Genomic DNA, 17970 nt, shown 5'->3' with positions numbered 1-17970 from the left:
AGAGGTTCAAGCTTTGTAGGAGGCTCTGGTACTGTGTCTTTTCAGTCTGAAGCCTCCAAACCCCAAACATGCACCCAGGAAAATTTGTAGATAGAAAATCTACACAGGTAAACCTGGTTCCCACATCAGGGGAATTGCCCTGACCTTGAGCAGCTCCCAGTCACCCTCATTCCTGTGGTTCTTTTCCCAGAGGCTTTCAGCCAGGTGGGGCCATGGAACTGTCAATTGGGACCTTGAATGAGGAAAAGACAATCATAAACCCATGGGACAGAACTGTGCCAAATCTGGATGTGTCTCACACCTGTAATTTGGATTGGAAGATTGTTTCTGAACAACTGCCAAAAGTGTTTTGGGGCTGCTTCCCAAGGGAAAGCCAAACTGGAGGTGCTTCTGGAATATCAAAGCAAGGGGCAGGATGATGTGACAAGCAGAACTGGCATATTGTGTGTACATCCAACTGCCTGAGAAATATTCCCCATCCCTGGAAGTGTCCAAGGCCAGGGCTTGGATCAACCTAGGATAGCAGAAGGTGTCCCTGCCATGGCAGGGAGTGGAACTGAGTCATCTTTGAGGTTCCTTCCAACCCAAATCATTCCATGATTCCATAATTCTAAATGCAAGATATTTTTAAAATTCTGTGCACATGGGACTCCTGCTTGGTTATAGCAACCAATTTCAGCAAGATCATGGAATTATCCTTAAATCCCCTCATTTAACCCTGTAGATTACAGCAAAGATGAAGGAATAAGTTAAATATGAGGATGCTGCAGAGAAGATGGGTCAATAACTGTGTATTCTTCACTGGTTTTGCTCTTTGGAGCTCTTTAGGTGGGGAACAGGTGTCCCACCAAGCACATCCCAAAATCAAACATCTGCTGAAATCATTGAGAGAAATCCCAAAACAGAATTGATTAGACAATAATTTTTCCAGGCTAGAGATTACCGACTGTACAAATCACCTGCAACTGTGGTTTGTGGGGAGAAATGGACATTTTTTTTCAAAGCAGTTCAGCTTATTAAAAGGGGCACAAACACATTTGATGAAATTAATTGTAACCCAAATACTTGTTTTCTCTCTACTGACAAGAGCAGCCAGGCAAGACACTCAATATCTGCAGTATGGACTCCTAAACTGAATCCTAACACCTCTCTCCAAATGTCTCCAAAGGACTCTGGGAAGCCCAGCACAATTAGAAAATAAAGTTAAGTTTGAAGGTGTGCTGTGTTTTTCAGAAGAGAAGTAGCAGTGTGAGAAGTTACAACTGCAATAAAGGATTTGAATTCAGGAATATTTTAAATTTTTGGGTGCCATCCACAAATACAAAGTCTGTCATTTGGAAAAAACAGACTCCTTGTTAAATATTCACCAAGCACTTAATAGCATCTCACAGAAGAGATAAATATGCTGAAAAAGATGTCTTGAGTCTCTGATAGTCCAATATTTCTCCATTTAATTTAACAGAAAATGATTACAGTGAAGACAACAGCAGCACGTGGGTTGTTGTAGTTGCAGTTGTGTTTTCATTTCTTGGTGTTGTTCTCCTGATCGTTGTTATTGTGGTTGCTGTGCGCTGCTGCCTGAAGAGGAGAGGTGAGTGAACCCCCACAGCTGGTCTGTGCATTGAAAATATACATTAAAAAGTGGTTTTGATTAGACATAAATTAACTTGTGACCTGTAAGCAGAAGACTGAGCAGACAGATCCTGCTCTTAACTGTGACCTGTTTAAGATCCTCCTTAATTTCACCATTGTATTTCTCTCATAAATTTATTCCAATCAGTGTTAGCCCTTCATATTAACTCCCAGGGGGTCTTGTTTTTTGGGAGCACATTCACTTATAAAGACATTTAAAGATTCTTGATTGAAGAATATTTTCAGTGCTGTGTGCCTAATCCCAGTTTCCATGTAAGATGCTCTGCAGGGCTGCCCAATTTTGCAAACAGGGTGGAGAGATGCTCCTGTGGTAATTGGGCATTCTCTTACAGAAATTACAGAAGCTTTAAATATTAATTTCCTGCATTTTAAACACTTTTTTTTTTTTTTTTTTTCTTTTTTTTTTTTTTTTTTTTTCTTTTATTCTCAGGATCTACTTATCAAAATGAAATAAGGTAAGTCAAATGATATGGGATAACTTTAACTTTTTGGGGCTGCTGCAGGGTGGCAAGAGGGACATGCCAGTGTCCTTGTCCTGGCTGTGTGAGCTTGTGGGGACAGCAGAAGGATGGGGGACAGCACCCAGGGAAGGGCACTGACCTTAGGGATGGAGCTTTATATTTCCAAATAGGTGTCACATAGCTCAATCTAATTCAGAGACATTAGTATTAAACTGGTTATACCAAGAGCAGCAAGACAAGCATAATTAAATTATATAGTTCTAAACTTTACTGAAATACTAGACCTATCATTAAAAATATTACTAATTTAATTCCTGCTTTCAGGACTAGACATACAGAATGGCTCATGAAAGAAGGCACTCTCTAGCTAACCTTAAGTGAAGGTAGCCAGTCATTTTGGGATTTCTTCATAAGAAACACAGAGAGGCTAATCCAAGCCTCAGACACCTAAATTTATGTGAATGGATTTTAAAAAAATTATCTACATGGCATCCCTAGTGCAATGTGGTCACCAGGGCTTGCAGCAGGTGGTGAAAACTCTGATCCCACTGTGGTGAAAACCCCATGAAAAACCCCATCAGAACCCCATCAAAACTCCATCAAAACCCCATCAAACCCATTAAACCCCACTAAATCCCAAATGATGGATGATGGATGATGGATGATGGATGGATGATGGATGGATGGATGGATGGATGGATGGATGGATGGATGGATGGATGGATGGATGGATGGATGATGGATGGATGATGGATGGATGATGGATGATGGATGGATGATGGATGGATGATGGATCATGGAGCATGGATGATGGATGGTGGATGGATGATGGATGATGGATCATGGATGATGGATTATGGATGGATGATGGATCATGGATCATGGATGATGGATGGATGATGGATGGATGATGGATTATGGATGATGGATGATGGATGGATGATGGATGGATCATGGATGATGGATGGATGATGGATCATGGATGATGGATGGATGATGGATGGACGATGGATGGATGATGGATGGATAATGGATGGATAATGGATGGATGATGGATGATGGATGGATGATGGATGGATGATGGATGGATGGATGGATGATGGATGGATGGATGATGGATGATGGATGATGGATGATGAATGGATGATGGATGGATGATGGATAGATGATGGATGGATGATGGATGGATGATGGATCATGGATGGATGATGGATCATGGATGATGGATGATGGATGGATGGATGATGGATGGATGAGGGATGGATGATGGATGGATGATGGATGGATGATGGATGGATGATGGATGATGGATGGATGATGGATGATGGATGATGGATGATGGATGGATGATGGATCATGGATCATGGATGATGGATGGATGATGGATCATGGAGCATGGATGATGGATGGTGGATGGATGATGGATGTTGGATGATGGATGGATGATGGATGGATGGATGATGGATCATGGATCATGGATGATGGATGGATGATGGATGGATGATGGATGGATGATGGATGATGGATGGATGATGGATGATGGATGATGGATGGATGATGGATGATGGATGGATGATGGATGGATGATGGATGATGGATGATGGATGATGGATGATGGATGGATGATGGATGATGGATGGATGATGGATGGATGATGGATCATGGATGATGGATGGATGATGGATGATGGATGGATGATGGATCATGGATGATGGATGGATGATGGATGATGGATGGATGATGGATGATGGATGATGGATGGTGGATGGTGGATGGATGATGGATGGATGATGGATGGATGATGGATGATGGATGGATGATGGATGATGGATCATGGATGATGGATGGATGATGGATGATGGATGGATGATGGATGGATGATGGATGGATGATGGATGGATGATGGATGATGGATGGATGATGGATGATGGATGGATGATGGATCATGGATGATGGATGGATGATGGATGATGATGTGTGACGGGTGACGGGTGGCGAGCAGAGCCCGCCCGCCATTCCCGCCGCCGCCACAGGGTGTCGCTGTCTCACCGGCGCTGCGTTCCGCCGCTCCCCCGCCCGCGGCTCCTCGGGATAAACGGGTACAAAAGGGACTCAGCAGGTTTAGATTAGAAAGGATTTAGATTATTAAAAATAAATTCTTGACTGAAACTGTGGTGAGGCACTGTGCACGATGTGACCATCCCTGGCAGGGTTCACTGGAGCCGCCTGGCAGAGGGGAAGGTCTCCACGGCAGGGGCTCGGAGACACATGATCTTTAAGGTTTCTTCCAACTCAAGCTACTCTATAATTCTATCTTAAGAAAAAAAATTCTATATTATATATATGGTATATGAAAAAGATACAGTATTGTATAATTATATCTTTATTAGTTCGTTATAAAATATATAAATTAATATATAAAATATATGATATTATATATAATTATATAATTCTATCTATCTAATTTTATAGTCGATATAATATATAAATATTTATATTAATATACTTCATATTTATTAATCTCTATTTACATAATAATTTCTATAATTTATCTAAATTTATCTATAATTATATATTATATAATATAACATTACATCACATTATATTATATTATATTATATTAAATTATATCAATTTTATAGATATAGTTATTTTATTATATTTATATATTTATTATATAATAATTATGATAGAAATGTAATATACATCTATAAGCATTTGTATATTTATATATTAAAATATGTATACTATATTATCTGTTAATATAAATATTTATATTTATATATTTATATATAATATTATTATAGCTGCTCCCTGGATGGTATCAGCACTTCATTGGGATTGCCAGATGTGTTTCAGTGCAAAGTTGTTTGTCCATTATTTCACTGAGCTGGAAAAGTTTAGAAATCAATAACTGGTGGCTCTCAGCATTAAGATCCTTTTTATCAGCACCTGTGTGGCTGTGACCCCCATGCCAGTGGGGTTATTAATATTATTATTTCTATTTAAGCAGCACTATAAATTCATTCTCTGTCTGTTCTTGTGGGGTTTTTAACTCCCCATCCCTTAATGAGTTTGCAGAAGGTTCCACCCCGTTTCCTGACACAGGAATTCCCAGTTTCATTAGCAGCCTCTTGTGGGGAAAGTTTGTGTAGGTCTGTTGACAGATTTCCATTTGCAGAGCACTTTATTGATAGGGAACAAAATAAGGAAATGAGTTACCCTCTGTTTTGTCCCAAGGAAATGATGCTTAGTATGCCATGCCATAAGTGTAAACTTCCATGGGATTTCTTACTTTGTGGGGCTAAATTCATCATTTTGCCAAGTGCAGCTATATAAATAGGGCAGGAGGAAATCAGCAGGGATTTTTCGGATTCTGACTCAGTTCAGAATCCCAAAAACTTCCACAAGGATCAACCCTGATGAGGCAAAACCAGGTGAACATTGAGGGAAGGACCAGCCCAGCAGTGGGGTCTGGAACAGTCAGGTCCATGTCCTGCCCAGACCCTGCCTCCCTGCTGTGGATCTGCAGTGCTTCTTTCAGACATTAACTGTCCAGAATAGGCCATAACTTTCCTTTCCCTCCATGTTTTTGCATCTGGTCTGGGCAGAAACAATTCTACCTTCATGGCAGAAGTGTGTTTTTAGCTCTTACTATTCCTCTGTTAACTTTAAAGATGAGTTGTCTCACTATGTTCACAAATCTTGCTTATACTTTAAAGTGAAGAAAACTGGGATGAGTTCAGGTTCTGAGGCTCAGTTTGAACTTGGAGCTTCAGTGTTGACAGTTCTTCAAGGTTTTGAAAAACAATGACCCTGAAATCACAAGGATTATTAACAATCACGAATTTTGTGGTTTTTTCCTTTGGGGGGAACTTCCCTGCAGTACAAAGAATGATGCTTGTCCAGATTTTGTTGGAAGTTGCATGTTTGTGGCAGCAAAGAAATAGTGAGACCAAACATACACTGCTTTATTTTTAACTTGGCTGGCTATCTTCCTATACCTCCCACACTTTTTTTTTTTTTTTAAATTTTTTTGGTATCTGCTTTTTATTTGGCTACTCCACTGAGTTAGTTGGGATCTAAGGCTCAGATAAAAGAGACAGCACAGTGTCATGTAACAACAATTGCTTTTGTCTCCTTGCAGCCATGGCAGGGCTCTTGGTGGTGTCCAGCCTGTTCATCTCCTAACAAAGCCCCACTGCTGGCAGCTGATCTGTGTGTGCATCACTAACACCCCTCTGAAGCTCTGTGGGCCTGCAAACTGATTCCTATTAAATATAAAAAAAAGTGGATTTACAGAATCATGGAATTATTTAGGCTGGAAAAGCCCTCCCAGCCCATGGAGCCCAACCTGTGCCCATCCCCACCTTGTCCCAGCCCAGAGCTCTGAGTGCCACCTCCAGGTGCCACCTGCAGGGATGGGCACTGCAAACCCCCCTGGGCAGTTCCAATTCCTGAGCTCCCTTTCCATGGGGAAATTCCTGCTGCTGTCACCCTGAGCCTGCCCTGCCCAGCCTGAGGCTGTTCCCTCTCCTCCTGTCCCTGTCCCTGGAGCAGAGCCAAACCTTCACTACAATTTTTTATTACAAGGACACACAGCAGTTTCCACCAACGTCACTATCACCCCTTTCCACTAAAAATTCCTGGTTTTCCATCATTGATTTGTGTTTGGCACACCTCAAACCTAGGCAGAGGTGGACCTGGGACTGTCCTGGCAAAGGGTCCAACAGATCAACAGTAGCATCTCCTCCAACATCAGAATTTTGGGTAGAAAAGCACCATCCTCTCCCTGTGCAGCTGTGAGGGCACTGTTCTGCAAATTCAGAGATGTGTAACTTTAACCAAGGAATTTCTCTCACGTGGAAAGTAAATTTCAGAGTGAAAGATTAACTTCAGAGTGTACAGGTGAATCTGATTGGGGGATGTGAGGACACACTCTGGTTTTGCAGCTGGGCACCAAAATGATGAGCTGTCATAGGTGACCTGGCTGGTGTTCCAATTTTGGCACCTAAATATCCTGCAATTCAGAATCAGAGATCAAAATTCATTTTCTACAAAACCTGTGATCTGCCACAGGGTCCTCACTTTTTGAGGGTTGCCTTATTTTCATGGGTTTTGACATTGCTGCTGATGGAAACTTCCCAAACAGAATTCCATGGGCATTTCTTCCATGGAATGAGATTTGTATCAGCTAATTGCTTGGAATATGTTTTACACCAATTTTTTGGGATGTGAGACATTTACTTTTTTCTCTCTAGTCTGTTACCCAAGAGTTCTCCCACCACAAAGAACTTCTAATGACAGATTTTTGTTTTCTAGAAAAGTTTCAGCTGAGAAGAAAAAAGATGGCGATTTGGAAAACAGTCAGAGGAGTGGCAGTGAAAATCTGGGATACATCCCAGAGGAATTGTGGAACACAGAACAAAGCCCAAGTGAGTTTGAGCTGGTGAATCACAGGTTGTCAAATTGCTTCTCAACATGGTAAAAAAATTATGAAATTTCACAATATTTAGTGAAGGACATGTGCTTTTCCTGGACCTCTCCAGAATGTTTTTGAATTTTTTAGAGGAAGATTCTCCAAAAATATTGAAGAAACATCTAAGTTCTTTGCAATTGAATTTAGATTTAGTTCTGGGTTTGATTTTTTAAATGCCTTTGTTCTTCCAATTATCTTCTGGGGCCAGATGTGGGAGGACTGAATTTTCATACAAGCAGCAATTTGGGCAATATTTTGCAGTTGGTCTGTGAAAACAAAAGAAAATCCACCACTACCAACACAAAAAAACCAAAAAGAAAAAAGAAAGAAGAAAAGAAGAATAAAGGCAGTTAGTGCAGTTAGTGAACTATTATTTTACTGATAAATGACTAAGGCATTATAAATTCTTGTCCTTAAGCACAAAGACTCTTCAAAAGCAAATGTAAATCTCCACCAAATCGTTACCCTCAACTTGCATTTATAACCACATTATTCTCAAAACATTTAATCAAACACTTAATGGCATAAAATTATTGTGCAGAGTCTATAATCCAGCCACACATCCTTTCCTCTCTGACAAATAAGTGGTAAAGAAATAAGTACAGGGGACAGATTTTGAGAGTATGTAGTATTAGAAAATGTAGCAGTTATAAAAAGTAAAAGGAAAAATAAGTGAATCTGGGCAAATTGATTCCCCAGAGTCCTAGATTGGCTTTTTTCATATTTGTTTGTGTTCTGGTTGACCTTGGCTGGTCACCACTGACCTGGGTGTCTCCAGGACTGTTTCCCTCACACTTGCTCACTCCTCTTTCCCAGATCTGCTGTGCTGGGGTTTTTTACCTTTCCTTAAATATGTTATGGCAGAGGTGCCACCAATGTCAGGAGCCACCTGGAGCTGCCTCTGTCTGACCCTGGGGGCAGCTCCTGGTGTCACCTCACAGAAGCCACCCCTGCAAACTCCCTCAATACACAAATCTGGCCATGTTAGCCCAAAAAAACAGCCTTGGTTTTGCTCACAATATTAAATCTTACGTAGCCATTGTGGTTCATGCCATGGTGGACACTGAGTAACAATAATCTTTTATATTTTTGTTGCAGGGCTTGCCTCTCTTCCCCCAATGTCTTCAAAGTTTGCTGGCCCTGATGGCACTTTGCACATCAGTTCTGTACCAAAGGTAATGCTGATACCTTGAATATCTCCAGCTGTTTTTTGTTGCTTCACAGAGTGTGTATTGTGCTAGAGCCAAACATAGATTTTGGGTGGAGGTGGACAATTAGAAGTCAATTACAGGTGTGATTGGGTAACTGGAATGTCCCTTCAGCACTCTTGGCTGTATTTTCCTTCAGACTTGAAGGAGATTTGGATATCAGGTGAAAGCACTGTGAAGGTGAGGTTTGAAGTTCCTTTGAGAACAAAATCCAGCATAGGGAGAGGAAATAAATATGCCTTTTCTCTGGATCCTTTCTTGACTGTATTTTCCAAAATTCCAGAAGTTGCTTCAATCAGGAATTTTGCATTGATGCTGAAACCTTTGGTGTCTCAGCAGTAAGAGCTAGGAGGGAAAGCAAACACCCAACATCCAGTGCCCCCAGAGCTTTTCCCCTTTTCCACGTGGATAAAATGTAAAATGAGGAGCTCAGTGTTTATTCCTCCACTGTTCCAGTCTCAGTGGCCTCATTCTGTTCTCTCTCAGCTTCCAGCACAAGAGCAATGTGAATCTTAATTTATGCCATATTTTTGTAAAATCCACTTAGCACCTCCAGGATGGTTTTTGCCAATGTTCTCTAGAGGAAGTGGTGGTGATGTGGTACTGAGTTCACTCCTCAACACAATGATAACTCATTTATTTCTGAAGAGCTGCTTCAACATGCACAATGCAGAAATCTGTCTTGGGGATGACATTGCACATAAATCACAGCAGAGTGTGTCAACTTCTTTTGGCACACAATGAAATTTAGGAAGCACTCAATCACCAATTAAAACAATGATCACATAATACCAGTAAAAATAACAGCAATGACACTGATGCATTTGTGCCTGGTAGTTATGATGGCTGACATGAATTACTTGTCAAACAAAATACTGTTGAGGCAAAGCTGAAAAGTCTGCACAGAACAGTGGAGGCATCAGTGTGGATCTATAACCCCAAGCAACACTTTCAGACAGAGTTTGGGATGCTTGTGAATAGGATTTTGGGGCTGTGCTTCCTTGCATGTGATGTGCTCTGAGAGCCAGGAAAGGCTGTGCTGGGCACCCTGGACAGATTTCAGGGCAGGGTATCAACATCTGGACACCTGGGACATGTTTAGGGGTGATGATGGTGCTGTTGGGTTGATGATGGATGATCTGGAAGGTCTCTGCCTGCCTTACTGAGTCTGGGATTTGCTGGTTCTGGGATTCATTTGGCCATTTCCCAGTGCCTGGGTGATCATTGAGGGCTCATGGGCACTGGCTGGCACTGCAGTGGCTTTAGGGCATTTAGTGACATCTGAAAGGAATCAAATTTGGGTGTTCTCAGGCAGCTCCAGGCACTGGGAGAACAATAATGCAGTGAGTGGGGACCATCAGGAGTCTGGCTTCACTCTCCTGATTCAAACGGAGATGTGAAAGGTGCAGCCTCCACATGAAACCCTGAGCTACATGGCCTAGGAGTTCAGGTGGTGGCCAGGGAAACTTTGAATTCAGCACAGGAACACAGCATAAAATAGGAATATTGATGATTTTTAAACCAGTTGTCCCTGGACAATATAAAAACTCTGTTACAGTGGCTTTTACCTGCATCAATAGCAGTACACACGTTCTTGAAATACACCAAGAGAGAATCAAGAGGTGAAAATTATTTATAACTATTTTCCATATCTTAGAGGAATATTTAGCAATCTAAAAATGGCTTGGTGAAGACAAACTATTTTTAGTTTGAATAGGGCTTCTCAGTATATTGTGATGGTCCTGTCTGTGTAAGCTGATAAAAGGCTGCTGAAGGTTTACCCTAAATTGTGGAATTGCAGATTTAATTTTATCACAATAAATGCAAACAGAGTAAAGCATTTCCCAGACAAAAAGTATTTTACTTTTATATTCAAAACCTGCCCTGTTAACTGCTTAATACAGGTTTTCTCACCAAAGGTGTTCCTGGATAAATTCCAATAAAATTCAATCACCACTGATGCCAATATATTGCCCAATAACCATTGTAGTGTTCTTTTATTATATTTCTTGTCAAGCAGGAGAAATCAGATGTTGAGTCATTTAGCTGCTTGCTGGCTAGTGCTGAATCCCACAATTTGTTCAGAAACCACTTGGCTTCCTGACATTTCTAAGGGCAGAAAGTTGTGATTCTCAGTTGGCTTCCCCTGCCTGAGTACTGGAAACATTCCCAAAGACTTTTCATCTCTATTGTCCAGGACCTTTTAGTGAGAAACAGGAGGTAAAAACAAACAAACAAAAAAAAACAAAACCAAAAAAACAGGAGAAAGAAAAGTTATCCTGAGAATTTTTTTCCACAGTGAAAGAGGTCAGGAAGGGGTGGACTCCAATAAATTATTTCTCTCTCCCTGGATAATCAGGAAAAATGAGCAAAAGTCCTTGCAGTGCTTCTTTAGAGGTCAAGAAGAAGGAAGGAAAATCCAAGGTCTCCCAGAGGAGCAGGAAGTCCATCTACTGATGGAAAAATTGCAGATTGAAGATGTAAAACCTTATCTATTCCCATGTCTCTGAGGATAATGGCTTCAAATTTGATCCTTTCTGTTCCATATGTAAAAAAAAATTACAATTTTAAACTATTTGGGAGATTGAAGGAGACTTCATATCACAGGTTTTGCTTCCTCAGGATTTGTTACCCATAGACCCAGCTGGGTACAAACCTGAAATCCCTGGTGTGTGTCATAAAAGGTGACAGCAGAAAAGCACTGAGCTCAGCTTTTGGCCATTCAAACTCTTTGATTCAGAAACTAATGCAAAACGTCCACAGAAGATAAATGCTGCCCAGTAATTGCACTGATCAATTCCCAACCTGAACAAAAGGTCTGGCAAAGAACAAGGGAGGAAAATCAAAGGTGTATGAGACGTTTAAAAAATGATGAGTAATGAAGCAAATTATTGAGCTGAGGGACAAAATTACCAGCCACTGGAAGAGGGGGCCAGGAGCATCAGTCAGAGGTGCTGGAAGGTCTTCATTGTGATGATATTAACTGAGGAAAGGTCAAACTGAGAGCAGAGGTGCAGGCTTCTGTTTAATTGCAAATGTAGTTCCTGTCAGGGATGGGAGAGTGTGATCCTTGCTCCCAATACCAGGCTGAGCTGCCATAAAAATGGGTTTTAGGGACCAACATCCCATTCAGGGAACAATTCCTCATTCCCTGACCCACAGTGCTCCTTCCAAAACCCAAGAGCAGTGAGGGGGATCCCCTGCCTGGGATTTTGCAGGTTTTGTTCTGCCAGGTTCTGAGTGCCAGCTCCAATGAACTCTGTTTTCAGTTCCCACAGAAGGAGCTCTCAGGACTGAGCAACTTGCAGGATTGGACAATCTCCTAGATGAGCTTCACAATTAGCTCATTTAATATGCCATAAAATCTCTGTGATCAACCAGGAGCCCATTCCACAAGAGGGTGTGACTGCTCATTTCCAATGGCTGATCCATCCCTGCTGTGACTTCAGCACAGCTCCAGGAACCTTCCACTCCTCCTCCTACTCCTCCTTCCCAATCCTGAGTGAGTCATGGCACCCTTAATGGGGAAGGATCTATTTTTCTTCTTAACTACTCCAAATGACACTCTATAAACTGGAGATATTATTTAGCTGTGGTTGTGGTTTTATACTGAGAAGGAAATGAATGATGAATTGCAGCTCCATTTATTGCCCCATATAGGATTGCTCCGACTCAGAGGGTTGTTGGAAAGAAAAATTAAGCGATCAAGATTGAATTAAAAGGTCAATAAATAGAAAAATAAATCGATGAAAGCAAACAATTTTACCCTTGCTGATGAAATGGGCTGCAGATATGTCATGTTATGATACCCATTGGTTAGCATATCATGATTAAGAGAGCAATAAATATTGATGATACAGATAGAGAAATGGCAGGTTCAGTTTGCAGGTTTTTTTTTCCCAAATGTCAGTGGGAGAAGGGGGGGAGTGAAGACATATATGGGTGGGATTAACTAATGAAGAAACAAGGGGGAATTTCCTGGCTGTATTGATGGGAAATGTGCCAAAAAGTTGGCAGGATGGAACTGGTTTCTTACTTGCAGTAATAGTGTATTTGAATTATTTTGAGGGTATCCAGAATTTATGGGGTGTGTGTTTTTCCTGTAAATGAAGTGAATTTAGAATCAAAATTGAAAACTAAGGGCAGGGGGAGAAATAACCTCCAGAAGCAGAAAGCTGTGCCCCCCTGATTTTTTGTTCTGTTTTTGTTAGCCCAGTGTGTGATGCATGTGGACACATTTGGGAGCACTCCTACCCCATTAATGTCAGCAGTTTGTTCTAATGCAGTTGGACTGGAATATTTTTGGCTAATACCAAGCCTTCAGTTTATCCCACACTTCCACAGCACCAGAGTCTGAGGAGCTGCCATCTGTCACATCAGAGCTGAGATCCCAGTCCTGCTTCACAGGGCCAGATGTGTGCTCATCATTCACATCACTGGTATCACATGGGGTGCAGAACTGACTCCAACCTGCTTGTAAGAGCAGAAATCCTTCTTTCATTGACTGCAGATCAGAATTCAAAACACCACAGAAGGGCTCAACCCTGAAGCCAGCTGATACACACTCAGTTTACCTTCTGATTCATCCATGTGTTGCTAGATCCTTTTTGTCTGTCTGAAGAGCTGGAAGAGACAAAAAGATCTGTGCAGCATCTGTTTTCCCAACCAAATCAACAAACTATGTGAAGCTTTTCCCAGTATCATAATCCTTTTATAGTAATCCCCGTGAAAAGGCATCCAAGGCAGATGATAAATCAACAGGCAGGCTTTGAAGCATGTGACTGTCAGATATCCATGGTTAACTGGATGCCAAGCTGACAGTACAAAGAGATTTTAACCTATGTAAAAGAAATGCTGATGTTAGTGCATCCTTCCTGATGGGGAACCACCTCAAAAACTTGTTCCTATGATGTGCAGCAAACCACTGGAGATGGGTTTTTTCCCCCTTCAGTCTGTAGGGTGTAATGAATTCTAAAGTAATTTTTCCTCAGACTAGGACTGGCAGGATGAGTAGAGCACTGAATTAATCTAAAGAGGAAACAACTTTGAAATCAAAACCAAGCAGGGGCTCCAGCAGCTCCAGCAGATCAGGGTATAAATATGAAGTGGTTGTCGTGGTCCTGATCCTCTGCATTATTATTTGTAATGTGTTGTTTGAGATCTGCCACTGCATGCAGAAAATGAGTTTTAGGTCAGTGACCAGCAGCCAGCAGCCTCCATTTCAGTGAAGTGCAACCTCAGGAAGGCTCTGCTGCTTCAGAAAATGGGCCAGCACACAGCATGAGTTGATTGAAATTCATGAAGTTATTCCTTAATTGATATTGGAGGACAGTAAGCATGAAGTAGAAGTAACTGTAAAGCAAATAACTCTGAGAGATGAAGCAGGGCAAGGGTGAGCCCTTCATGAATGTCAGCCCCACCCTGGGAGCAAACTCAGCTCAGTTCCTGCTGTGGTGGTGGTGAGAAGTGCCATGACAGACAGAGGCTGGCTGGATCATTCCTGAAATGGGATTTTTAAAGAAAAAGAGGCCAGGTGGGGTTAATCTTTCCCCAGTGCTCTCACAGGGCTTGGATCCAGCTGCTGCTCTCCTCTGGCTCCCCCCTGTTCAGAATCATCTGCAACCCTAAATCAGAGAATCTCACAATGGTTTGGGTTGGAAGGGATCTAAAAAATCATCCAATTCCAACTCCTGCCATGGCAGGGACACCTCCCACTGTCCCAGGCTGCTCCAGCCCCAGTGTCCAACCTGGAACTGAACATTCCAGGGACCCAGGGGCAGCCACAGCAAATCTGGGAATTCCATCCCAGCCCCTCCCAGAGAACAATTCCTAATTCCCAATATCCCATCTAACCCTACTCTGAAGCCATTCCCTGTGTGCTGTCCCTCCATTCCCTGTGCCCTGTCCCTCCATTCCCTGTGCCCTGTCCCTCCATTCCCTGTGTCTGTCCCTCCATTCCCTGTGTCCTGTCCCTCCATCCCTTGGGAATTGTCTCTCTCCATGTTTCCTGCAGCTCCTTCAGGCCCTGCAAGGCCACACTGAGCTCAGCCAAAGCTTCTCCTGTGCAGGTGAACAATCCCAGCTGTGCCAGCCTTTCCTGCCAGCAGAGCTGCTCCATCCTCTGCTCATCCTGCTGCCTCCTCTGGGCTCTGCAGCAGCTCCAGCTCCTCCCTGGGCTGGGGCAGGGCTGGGGCAGCTCTGCAGGTGGGGTCACACCTGGGGGGGTTCAGGGACAGGATTCCCTCCCTAAATATCCTGTAGCACTGCCCCAAAACTTCCTCTTTCCACAGCACTGCTGGATTAACTTTCTGATTAATGTCTTCTTCTCCCTTTAGCAAATCAGGAGAAATGGAATACTTTTCTGCAGCAACTTCTGGGAAATATTTTCACCTCAGTATTTTCCTAAACATGGGATTCAAAGCATGACCTATTTCAGGGAGTTTTAGAGACTGTGTTCTTGGGCCCCCTCTGAAACTTTCTGGTTACTCAGTATGCTGCTGGTTCAGTATCCTTTATTCTCACAGACCACAGTATCTGGGAATATTTCCTTTCCACAAGCATAAAACTTGCTTGTGGCATTTTTTCAGATTTTTTCCCCCCATTCTATTTGAAAATTTGTTGTTTTGGTGGGAGAGCTAGTAGAGAGCTTCTCTGCTCAACACCACTGAGGTCTTTGGGCAAGAAATTAAGTGCAGCAGAAGGATCTTGGGAAAGGTTCTTGAGCAGAGCCAGGCAATGCTGTTACTTCCCAAAGTACCTCTCCTCTCTGCAAAAATAAACATTAAAGAAGGGTAAATTTAGAAAACAGCAGCATGTTCTAGCAACAAGAAGGGATGGGAGGGTGGAGAAAGAGAGTTGTGTTTAAAACAGAAGGCAGCTGTCTTGTGAAATGCTTCTAGGATAGTTAAATTTATCCCACAGTGGTGCTGGGGCTCATTAAATACCAGAGGCATGTTGTCCACATTTGTTATCTAACATTTGCCTCCATGTGTTATTCAATAATGTATGTGTACCAAATGCATTATTGAAGATGTTTAATACTGGAAGAATACCAGAGCAATACAGATTGTACATGATTAATGCTCCAAAAACAAACCTCAGGAAAATTGGTCAGTAGTTAGAGAAGCAAGTTTGCCGTGATAAAACATTTCACTGAGAAAAACAGTGACATTTCCATTAATTTCCAAGGGCTTGAGACCAGGTGAGGAATTGCAAGGAAAAGGTGTTGCTACTACATTTAAATCCAAAGTTTATTTTACTCAAAGGCAGTTGAGAGTGGTTTTTTTCTTGTCTTCCCTTCTCCAGTGATATTTTGTAAAAGCACAGAAGTAATTGGGACTGGAGATGTACCTGCACTTGTTTCAGATGAGGAAAAGCTTTCCAAGGCTGCTCTAATCCCAGTGGGGTCAGTTTGAGAACAGGCTGCAGCCAATAGTGGTGGAATCCTGGCAGTCTGGGGAAGTTTAAAAAAGTCCTGGCTGGAATAAACACTGAGATGCTGAGAACCATCTTCCAGCCACGTGAAATGCTGGCGTGCTGCGATTTCTAATGGATTTGGAAAGCAAACATTCAGATTTCTTACAGCTTAACAGGTATTTCCTTTAAGAGAACCAGAGGAGAAACACCCAACATCACCTTTTGCTTAGAAGCACCCAGGCTGCAGAGGCCACCAGAAGTTCTCAGGCAGCAGCAGATGAGATAATGAATTCCCAGCAGTGCCAGCAGCGTGTTGCATGTGGAGCTCCTGTTTCGTTCTGCTGCTCATGCTTTCCTTTGTGTCTGGATTTTGAGTGGGCTGCTGCTGATGGATTTCGTGTTGCTGTGATGCTCTGGGGTGAGGGGTTGGCAGGTAACCTCCTGGGACCCCTGGTGGCACTGCTTTTCTGGGATCTCTTCTAGCTCTGAAACTGTTTTTGCTCTCCCCTAGGTGCGACCTCAAAGGCGTCCTGATTATCTGATGAGCCCAAAGAAGATCAGGAATGTGACACTCGTGTAGGATGAAAAGTTAAAACCAGTTCTCTCTAAGTTATAAGTTATTCTTCTTTTTTGTTTTTTTTTTTTCTCCTCATGCAATGAAATAAAATTGCAACCTTTATAACACAGCATGTGATAATAATGTGGACATAAATGACATAAATAGACTGCCCTAGTTTCCAAGACAATGAGTTTCATGGGACTGGGGAAGAAGAATCTGTGCTTTGGGTCCCAAGGAAATCAGCAAAACTCCTGTCAGACAGGAATGTTATGTTGCAGCAAGATCAAGGACTGGAAATGCAAGATATTTATTATTTCAGAAAAAATGTTGAAAATAATAATGGTTAATATAATATTTAAACACATTTTATGTACAGCTGATTATCTTGAGCTTTCAGATCAACATTTTTCCATTCCTATCTTGTATTAAAATCAAGGGAAGCTTTCAAAATTTCCAACAAAACTATCTTTGGATCAGAAATAACATTTCTCTGTGTCAATATGTTATTTTATAAAAAGTATTTGCCTTAAAATTCCATTCCAAAATAAAACTCAATCAGTCATGTGCCAAAAAAATCCTTTTAAAAAAAATAATTGAAATTCAAATATCCTAAGCTAAAAAAATGTGGATTTGAAACTTAACTTTGAAAAGTTGTTGCTTGAATGTTTTATGTCTCTGTTCTTCTTGTGGGCTGAGTTGTTTCACAGCAATGGTGGCTTCTGGAATTCAGTTTGAACAGTGTTTTTTTCCTCAGGGATAGAGTTGATAATGACCATGGGAAATGCACTTTAACAAAGCAACTTCTCAGCAGAGCAGATCCAGCACATGGACCATATCTAAAATTGATGAAATGTTTTGTCTGAAATTCTGTATTTCATAATAAAACAGTTCAAGCTTATTATTTTATTTTTTTTTCTTTTACAAAAAGGCAAACTTCTTCTAGAAAAACAAGTTATTTCCAGTGTACTCTTCTTTCTTCCCACTCAAAGAATTCTGAATTATTCAGTGTGTCTCATGTTAATTTTTGGTATGAACCAGCACAGGTGCTCTCGAAAGAAGCCCCGACTTAGAATCCTTTCCAGTGACATTCTGTGCAAAAAAACCTGAGGAATTTGACACCTGAACTCAGGAAGGAGAAGTTGTTTTGCACATTTAGCATTTGGTATCTCCTTAACTCGTGTCAGATTTTGAGCT

The 17970-nt window shown here is 41.7% G+C and overlaps 1 protein-coding gene across 2 annotated transcripts in view; it reads left to right on the top strand.

Annotated features, from left to right (window-relative positions):
* The window catches only part of IGSF5 (immunoglobulin superfamily member 5), a 29226-nt gene extending 11552 nt beyond the window's left edge, over positions 1-17674 (top strand). For both annotated transcript variants that reach the window (XM_079312790.1, XM_079312789.1), the window contains 5 exons: positions 1463-1591; positions 2084-2108; positions 7437-7549; positions 8692-8768; positions 16729-17674. In XM_079312790.1, coding sequence (XP_079168916.1) covers positions 1463-1591; positions 2084-2108; positions 7437-7549; positions 8692-8768; positions 16729-16797 — 413 coding nt within the window. In that variant the 3' untranslated portion in view covers positions 16798-17674. The remainder of the gene's footprint in view (positions 1-1462; positions 1592-2083; positions 2109-7436; positions 7550-8691; positions 8769-16728) is intronic.
* Positions 17675-17970: the final 296 nt, after the last annotated feature.

The sequence above is a fragment of the Erithacus rubecula genome (assembly GCF_903797595.1).
Source record: "Erithacus rubecula genome assembly, chromosome: 1".
Classification (NCBI taxonomy): Eukaryota; Metazoa; Chordata; class Aves; order Passeriformes; family Muscicapidae; genus Erithacus; species Erithacus rubecula.
This window is presented reverse-complemented; position numbering and strand designations above follow the sequence as displayed.